The sequence below is a fragment of the Ctenocephalides felis genome, unplaced genomic scaffold, assembly GCF_003426905.1.
Source record: "Ctenocephalides felis isolate EL2017-DRISC unplaced genomic scaffold, ASM342690v1 CF-g0.4_SCAFFOLD_01170, whole genome shotgun sequence".
Classification (NCBI taxonomy): domain Eukaryota; kingdom Metazoa; phylum Arthropoda; class Insecta; order Siphonaptera; family Pulicidae; genus Ctenocephalides; species Ctenocephalides felis.
Genome location: NW_020537324.1, coordinates 34,551,063 through 34,560,844, shown reverse-complemented (window position 1 = coordinate 34,560,844; position 9,782 = coordinate 34,551,063). Strand labels below are relative to the sequence as shown.

General features: G+C 31.5%; 1 protein-coding gene across 1 annotated transcript; it reads right to left on the bottom strand.

Moving 5' to 3' along the window:
* Positions 1–95: 95 nt before the first annotated feature.
* LOC113365844 (glycogen phosphorylase) lies at positions 96–9,013 on the bottom strand. Its single transcript, XM_026607388.1, has 5 exons — positions 8,621–9,013; positions 3,278–3,509; positions 2,800–2,987; positions 862–2,580; positions 96–464 (listed from the first exon to the last, which is right to left on the bottom strand). Exons 1-5 carry the CDS (start codon positions 8,861–8,863, stop codon positions 312–314), a joined length of 2,535 nt encoding a protein of 844 aa, XP_026463173.1. The 5' UTR covers positions 8,864–9,013; the 3' UTR covers positions 96–311.
* Between the last annotated feature and the right edge of the window lie 769 nt (positions 9,014–9,782).

Here is a 9,782-nt window from a genome sequence, read left to right as displayed (position 1 = left end):
ATATTAAATTATCTATTAAGGGCTATCATCCCATATATATTTTATAAAAACATTTATTTATATATTACAAATAAATTATTATTTATGTGGCACAATGTTTGTTGCATAAAGGTAAAAGACAATATACACCGTAGTGTATACAATACATGTATATACACTATATACTATTATATTTGAAACATTTTATTTGTTAATAAATCATGCCAAATGGAAAGGTTTTATATCCTAATTTTAGATTTATTTTTTTTTAAATCAAAATCAATTGCCACATTACTAAAATAATTAAATACTTTTAGAAGTGTTTAAATAAATCAGTCTCTTGGTTCATGTGGAGCAGGCAATTTTTCAAAACTAGGTTCAACATCCCAAATTTCACGGGCGTATTCCTCAATTGTTCGATCGCTACTAAATTTGCCAGAACTTGCTATGTTGTGTATGGCCATTTCCAACCACTTTGACTGATTCTATAAAAATGCCAGCAAATATTATCATTTAAACAATTTGCAGCTCTGAATTGATAATGTGTGCCGCCTTTCATAAAATCAGATATATATTTTGATAGTTCAAGATAGTTCAAGGTTTAAGATGAGTTTTTATAAAAGTTTAAATTGATCAATTTCGTTTTAGTAAAGTAATTTAATACTTTGATTAAGTTATTATTTATTCTTGTTAAAATAGTCAGAATTTCCTCAGGGATCAAAGAAAAGATTTCTATCCCATACTATATAAAAAATTGAAGTAATTATCCAACACAGAAAAGTTTATCAAGTTGAGTTTTTCATTTTAAAATCTTTAAAACTATTAGATTTAAGAACATCGAACAAAATTATAGAACTAAGTGCATGTAAAATTCATACATACCTCATAAGTAGCACTGACTCTATCCTGTGTCTCTATGTATGATTCATAATCTGCCAAAAGATAATATCGATCGTATTTCATCAGCACATCCGCTATATTCACAAAATCATTGGGTTTTTCCTGATTGAAGTAACCATTTCGGATCTGATCTACGCATTGTTTTATATCAGGATTTTTATCATAATAGTATTGCGCATCATAACCAGATTTTTGCAACTCTTCTACTTCATCCACGCGCATGCCAAAAATAAAAATATTCTCCTCTCCCATTTCTTGTGCCATTTCGACATTGGCGCCGTCCATGGTTCCTATAGTCAACGCACCATTGAGCATAAACTTCATATTGCCGGTACCAGACGCCTCAGTACCAGCGGTTGATATCTGTTCGCTTAAATCCGCCGCGGGTATGATTTTCTCTGCTAAGGTGACGCGATAATTTTCCAAAAATATTACTTTCAACTTGTTTCCTACTATAGGATCATTATTAATAACTTCTGCGACAGCACAAATTAGTTTGATGATTTGTTTAGCCATGTAATAACCAGGAGCTGCTTTACCACCGATCATTATCGTTCGTGGCGTGAATTTAGCCGAAGGATCGCGTTTTATCCTGTTGTACAAAGTTATAATGTGCAAACAATTCAACAATTGTCTTTTGTATTCATGGATTCTTTTAACATGTATATCAAACATAGAAGATGTATTTATCTCAAGACCATATTCTTTTTCTAATAACTGGGCAAGTCGATTCTTATTTTCTTGTTTAACTTTCATAATAGCATGTTGAAAAACAGGATCTGTGGCATATTGTTTCAAAGCCACTAATTGTTCTAAATGCACCGGCCACTCATCACCAATTTTATCACAGATTAGGTCAGAAAGGGAAGGATTGCACAACAGCAACCATCTTCTGGGAGTGATCCCGTTAGTTTTATTTTGAAATTTATCAGGAGTCATTTCGTAAAAATCTTTGAAGATATCTTTTTTAATAATTTCAGAATGTATCCAAGCAACTCCATTAACTGCATGGGATCCTACTATTGATAAATATGCCATGTTTACACGTTTCACGCCATCTTCTTCAATAAGCGACATTCTTCTTATCCGATCAGTGTCGCCTGGGTACAATTTTGCAACTTCTTGCAAATGCAAATAATTTATATGGTAGATAATTTGCAAATGCCGAGGCAGTATAGATTCTAACATAGAGCAAGGCCACCTTTCTAACGCTTCTGGCAAAACTGTGTGATTAGTATAAGCGCACGTTCTGCACGTTATATCCCATGCTACATCCCATGGTAGACGTTCAACATCAACGAGTATTCTCATTAATTCAGGAATAGCTAAAGAAGGATGCGTATCATTCAGCTGAATAGCAACCTTGCTTGGGAAGGATTCGAAGTCGGTTCTAATAGCCTCACGCGAACCAAATTTGGATGCTTTATATCGACGAATTACATCTTGCAGCGTAGCCGCGCAAAGGAAATATTCTTGTTTTAAACGCAATTCTTTACCCTCGAAGAAATTATCATTAGGATATAAAACTCGAGTAATGTTTTCAGCAATGTTTCTGTCTAAAACAGCTTGAATGTAATCACCATCGTTAAAATATTTTAAATCAAAGTCGACAGGACTTTTGGCTGACCAAAGACGCAAAGTGTTTACCACATTGTTTCCATAACCAGGGACTGGATTATCATAGGGCATTGCAAAAACCACCTAAATAAAATAATATAGCTGAGCTACTTTTTGCTTCAATCTGTAACTATTAGTAACATTACTAATTTATCATAATTGATCAAATTTCCCGTTTCAGATTTTTGTATAAATTTCTTGCAATCAGTGAATATACAATTAAAAATCCATTCGAATGCTTAAGCCTTAGCCAAAATACTATATCATATAAAAAAAAATGTAGATGAAAACTTATAAAAATACCTGAGTATTGATCCATTTTTTGCTGCCGTCAGGACAATCAGCAACTTGTCCATAAAAATTAACAGGCAGCATATATTCAGGACGCGCTTTTTCCCATGGATTTCCATAACGTAACCAGTCATCTGGCTCCTCTAACTGCTCACCGTTACGAATTTTTTGTGCGAATATACCATATTCATAACGAATCCCTAAATACATATATTATGCAGATAAATGGAAAAGATTATATTATATTGTTAAGTAGTGTATAGTAATTTTCTGCAAAAATTGCATTTAGATAATTAGAAATCAATCGAAAAGTTTAATTAGTAGTTAATTAGTAACAGAAAGACATATAGCTTCACTCATTAAACAAACCTTGATTTGATAAATTTCAAATACGATTTATGAATCCAGGAGCTAGTTTCCTCAACCTTTCATAACTGTTTCATAAAAGTTATCGAAAATACTTGAACAAAAAGCAGAACTACCAACTAACCGTAACCATATGCAGCTAATCCCAATGTTGCCATTGAATCCAAAAAACAAGCAGCCAATCTCCCCAGCCCACCGTTACCAAGACCGGCATCCTCCTCAAGTTCTTCTAGTTCTTCTATGTCCAGACCGACCTGGTACATGGCTTCGTCACACGCACCTTGAATTCCCAAGTTTACCATAGTATTTTGCAATGTTCGGCCCATATAGTACTCCAATGATAAGTAGTACACACGCTATAATTTCATTGTAATATCAATTTAATCAATCGTGTGAAACAATTACAGTCAATGACATTATAGTAAAGATGATTACGCTAAATCGTGGTATACGATTTAATAACCGTGAAAATGCGGACTAATTGATGTTTTTTTTACATATGTCTTCGCTTACATAAAATGAACTCGAATCATTGCTTCTATAATGATTTCAGATCTATTGCTTATATATATAGTATAACAATACAAAATATTCCTGTTTATAAATGGTAAAGTCATAGTGTAACGTATCCAAAACCGATGTTTTGACTGTGACGACTTTGAGGAATCATAGCATAACTGTTATTAACATTAAAATTAGTTATGACGCCTTATACGAGATATAATGATATAAATTCAGTTTCAGAATAATTTCCTCACATTCTGTTAATAGACCAGCACATTGTCTTAAAAAATAATGTATATTTTGTTTGACAATAAATATATGCATACCAAAAAAGAGCATTATGAGATGTGCGCCTATAAGGATAAAGTATAAGTACTACAGGCTTTAAACACCTGATTAATTATGATTTTTGAGATGAGATGCACCTATATTTAAAGCTAAAGTATTCTATCATCGTATCATTAAAATTTCACTTATCAAATTTATGCATTAACCCGGGTTCATATGAACCCAAATGAAGACGATATTGTTCAAACAAAGAATGAATTTGTTCTAGTCATGTGAGTTATGAGTAAACATGTGAGGTAAGTCTATATTAACTAAATATGCATTTTTTCATGTTTATCGGAACGTAAAATTATGCCGTAAGCCAATGGTCTTGAAACAACAAGGTTCCAGATTCTAATCCCGTCTCTAACAGCTTGATAGCAAGTAAAAGTATTATCAAATTTTATTGAAAATATCGATATAATTCAAAATATTGATATAAATATGAGATTTGAACATGATCTTAAGTGAAAATATCTTTAAGTATAGCTGCATGTATATTTCACACAAAAATATCTAATAGTAATCTCGTTCCAAATAATGTCGGACAGATGTCTCAACGTTAACGAGAACATATGCTTCTGTTTTATATATTATATTGTCAGAAAGATTTTGACAGAGTCAACTGGAGTAAGCTTATGGGAATTTCCTATACTAGATCTATTAATGTCGATTGGAGAGATCGCAGGCTGATGCAGAATCCGTATATGGGACAGAAAGTGGAAGTTCCAGTGAACCAGGGAGATAGATAGATACAAACAGCGTTGAAATAGGTAGAGGAGTGCGGCGAACAATCCTGATCCTATTCAACCTATACGGAGAATGGCTCGTCAACGAGGCACTTGAAGGCACAGGATATTTTTCGATTGGAGGAAGAAGAATCACCACCATAATGTACGGTGATATAGAAAAACCAAACCGAGCTACAAAACATTATGAGCAGAATCGTCGAAATGGGCAGAAGATACGAAATTGAAATCAGCATTGACAAGTCGAAAGTGAAGAGAATCACAAAATGAGGATAACGATAGGAAATTGAGAATTGGAAGGAGTGGATCATTTCGAATACCTGGGAAGCATACTGACCAGAGATGGAAACTGCATGAAAGAGAACAAGACGAGGATCGCAAGCGCCAAGGCAGTATTCACAAATAAGAGAATGCTACTGACGAGCAAACTGAGTCTCGACTTGCGGAAGAGCCTAATAAAGTGCTACGTCTGGAGCATAGCTCTGTACGGATCAGAAACATGGACGTTAAGAAAGGCCAATTCGAACTTCCTCGAGAGTTTTGAAATGTGGTGCTGGAGGCGAATGAAGAAGAGTGGGCAAAGAAAGGACTCTACTGAGAACAATCCTGAGAAGAAAAAGAAACTGGATCGGACCCTTTTGCAAAAAGAGTGCCTCCTGCAGGACATCGTCGAGAGTAAATTATAAGGAATAAAAGAAATGGGAAAAAGAAGAATGCAGACGATTGACGACTTACGCGAGAAGAGAAAATACATAGAACTGAATGCCGAAGCACAGTATCAAGAAGCATGAAAGCAGAAGTTCGGAAAGGAAAATACATGAAATAAAAAAAGGGGAGGGGGAATAGTGGTAATGGGAATGACAGACGGAGGGTAAGGAAATCATTTGTTTGTGGTGTTTCTCACACCATGGACCTGCCTTCGGGCAGACTACCATTATTATTAATCTTATTCCAAAGAAAGTGGGCGAATGTCTCATTAGAGGACGACTGGAAGTTGCCTGGTTAAGGAATTGCAAACAAGAGCTCATAGAAAACATGAGAATAGTTCTTATTGCTGTTCATAAAAAATAAATATTTGACGAAAGCCTCAGATGTAATAAACAAGGTTCCAGTTTCTATTCCCGTCTCGGACACTTTTCTATCACAAGTAAGGGTGATATCAGTTTTCACTTGAAAATATAGATCTGAATATGATATCAAGTGAAAACATCAAGTTATGTAACAATCAAGTTACTGCATGTATATCACTAGTATGACTAGTAGAAAAATCTAACAGTAATCTCAATCCAAAGAAAGTGGGCAATTTCTCACTAAAAGACAATTTGATGAAAACTTCAGATGCAATAAACAATCTTGAAACAAGGTTCCAGCTTCTATTCTTGTCTCAAACAGATTGATATCAAATTTCTCATTAGAAGGCAAGTGGGTTGCCTGGTTAAGTTTACATAAAATAAATAAATATTTGGCAAAAATTTCAGATGTAATAAACAACCTTGAAGCAAGGTTCCAGGATATATTCCCGTCTCCGATACTTTGTGATCACAAGTAATAGTGATATAAGTTTTCACTTGAAAATATAAATCTGAATATGCTCTTAAGCGAAAATATCTTTATGTTGCATTGCTATATGTGTATATCACATAATTAATAGAAATATTTAATAGTAATGCAAAGAAAGTGGCCAACCTCTCATTAAAAGAAAATTGTGAAGTTGTCTGGTTCAGGAATTGCAAACAAGAGCTCATTGAATAAATAAGAATGGTTCTTTAATCGCTGTTCATAAAAAATGAATATTTGACAAAAACTTCAGATGTAATAAACAATCTTGAAACAAGGTTCTAGGCTCTATTCTCATCTCCGAAACTTTCTGATCACAAGTAAAAGTGATATCAGTTTTCACTTGAAAATATAGATCTGAATATGATCTCAAGTAAAAATATCCTTATGATGCATTGCTACATGTGCATATAACATACTTAATAGAAATATTTAATAGTAATCCAAAGAAAGTGGGCAACCTTCTCATTAAAAGAAAACTGTGAAGTTGCCTGGTTAAAGAATTGCAAACAAGAGCTCATAGAATACATAAGAGTAGTTCTTATCGCTGTTCATAAAAAATAAATATTTGACGAAAACTTCAGATGTAATAAACAACCTTAAAATAAGGTTCCAGGTTCTATTTCCATCTCAGACAGCTTGATATCAAGCTTCTCATCAGAAGACAACTGGGTTGCCTGGTTAAGGAATTTCAAAACAAGAGCTCATATAATACATAAGAATTGCTCTTATTGGAGTTCATAAAAAATAATTATTTGACGAGAATTTCATATGCAATAAATGCAATTTATGAAAAATTCTCAATTGCTTCAGATATTTAATAAACTAGTGTAAAACTCGTTTTATTAACAAAAATAATTTAAATTATTTTAGGTTTGTGAGAAAATTGGACTATTATAAAAATTTGAAGTTTTTAATTACTAAAAATATTGAAAAAATTTCTTACTCTTAAAAATTTAGATTTTTAATTTAATCCACAAATTGTGATCAAAATTGCTAAATAATTATTGTAAATTAGTCCCGGTATGGTTTAGGTTATTATATTGTTAAGCTTATCGAGTTCTCAATTAAAAATTTTAAGTTGCGTTCTACTAGTAAAATTGTTTGCTCTGAAAAAAAATCTTATAAGATTTTAACATGAATCTCGTGAGACTTTTTACATATATTTATACGGAGTAAGATAAGCATTAAGAAAAATATGTAAGCTCAGTTTACAAGACCTATTAGATCAGACCATGGCTTCATAAACTATTTCCCCATAAGGAAATTTATGGGGGTTTACTTTTATAACATTACGCCTTTTTTGTTGAATTTTACAGCGAATTCTGAAACCATATATTTTCATATGTATTTATCTATATGTTATCTAATAAATAGATCATCTCAAATATTAATTTCTCTTTCTTTCGTATTTGTCGTCATGAAACACGCAATCATAAATGGGGTCGCGAATGACAAAAGTTTAAGAAGTCCTGGATTAGACCAATCAAGCATTTTTAGCCCCGTGGCCGTTTTTTTTTTGGTGAAAGTGGCATCTTGTAATTTATTTTATAGTGTTATATATAGTGGATTTACAAATTATCAAAATTAAATCGATTCAGTCGATTGTCTAAAAATGTGACAAGCCCTTTCATTCATACATGCAAAATACTCATATACCTTATACTACATTGTAGTATAAGGTCTAAGATAATACTACAGATACATACATAAATAGAATCTTATAATTAGTGAAAACAAGACCTAATATATTACAACATAACAAAATATACTTAATAATTTTTTACCCAATTATCGTTATCGTGAAAGATATGTATATTATATCAGTGATTTCGCTAATCAACGCTGTAAAATAATTCATATCGATAATTATCATTTAATTACTCTTATTAAATTTTCTGTTGTATGATAAATCATATAATATATTATAGTATTACATTAGTACATAATATTATGTATGAGATACCTAATTAGAAAAAATTGCCCTATCAATTTCATCAATTGGCATTTTTGAAAATAATTTGTCTGTTCAAAAATGTCAAATTAACGTTTTAACTTTTAACACAAAACACGTAATCCATTTTGAAATATTTTCGAAAACATTTAAAATGGCGGAAATTAAACACACAGCATTTGCAAAAAAAATCATGCAAATTTTAGTGATTATAATAAGAAATACTATATAATATTTGCATTTAGCTCTAATTTAAAATAGATTTCTAAACATATTATTTAAAACCAGTTTCGATATTTGTCGAAACCAGTTTTTGATTACTAAGACATCAAAACGATCATGACACAAATATAAGTAGTTTCAAATATGATCTTACCTTAGGATCCTTTTCATAATAGTATTGCTGAGTTCGAATCCATCTCGAAACCAGATGATCCTTAACACAATGTGCCAATGCGAAATAATAATCTCTTTGTGTAGCAACATTTCTGTCTTTAACTAAAGTATAATGGAGATGTCTATTAAATGACTTCTTCACTTCTAGTACATTTTCCACTTGGGCTATTCCTGTCACACTGATCTGTCTTCGTTTTTCAATATCACTCTGAGGAGTGGTCATGATTGAAGTAATAATAAATTAAATTATCTTATTAATGTCTGAGGATAAATAATCACATTATATTAAACACAAATAACTAAAAGAAAAGATTTGATTGTTGAGCTCAGAAATCTACGCGCAAGGAATGTAAACACAAGAACACTCTTCCTCAACGTGAGACCGTCTGACAGAAACCACCTTGTCTGCCGGCCGAAGGTCAAACAATTCACGGAGTGACAACATGATAAACATTAAAATTAATAGATGTCACCCTAGACAATATAATAATAATTAATAACAATATAATGGATGTCACTAACCGTAATTAAAAATATAATTTTTATAACAATAATAAACAACCTATTTGCTTCTTAATTTGAATTCCTATAATTAATTAATAGGATAAATTTGAATAATTCTGTTAATCATACAGATCCATTCTAAGATGTCAATCAAATACCATATTGTTGCACTTCAGACAGAAATGCAGAACCATGTTATATTGGAATACTGCAAAATATTATAATTATAATATATAAAATTGGTCGGTCCATAGATAAAAGTGAATGAAAAATAATTATAAACGAGAAATCTATAGATTGATTCTCACATTTTAGTTTAATTAAGATTATTCAGTAAAAATTTGGTAAAAAATTTGGTAAAAAATTTGGTAAAAAATAAGAACCATTCTTACTTAAAAATATATAAAATTTTAGTAAAAATCATTTTGAATATTAATTAGTCTACATAACAAAAATGCGATATCATTTTATATTGCAATTGCAATATAAAATGATATCGCATTTTTGTTATGTAGACTAATTAATATTCAAAATGATTTTTACTAAAATTTTATATATTTTTAAGTAAGAATGGTTCTTATTTTTTACCAAATTTTTTACCAAATTTTTTACCAAATTTTTACTGAATAATCTTAATT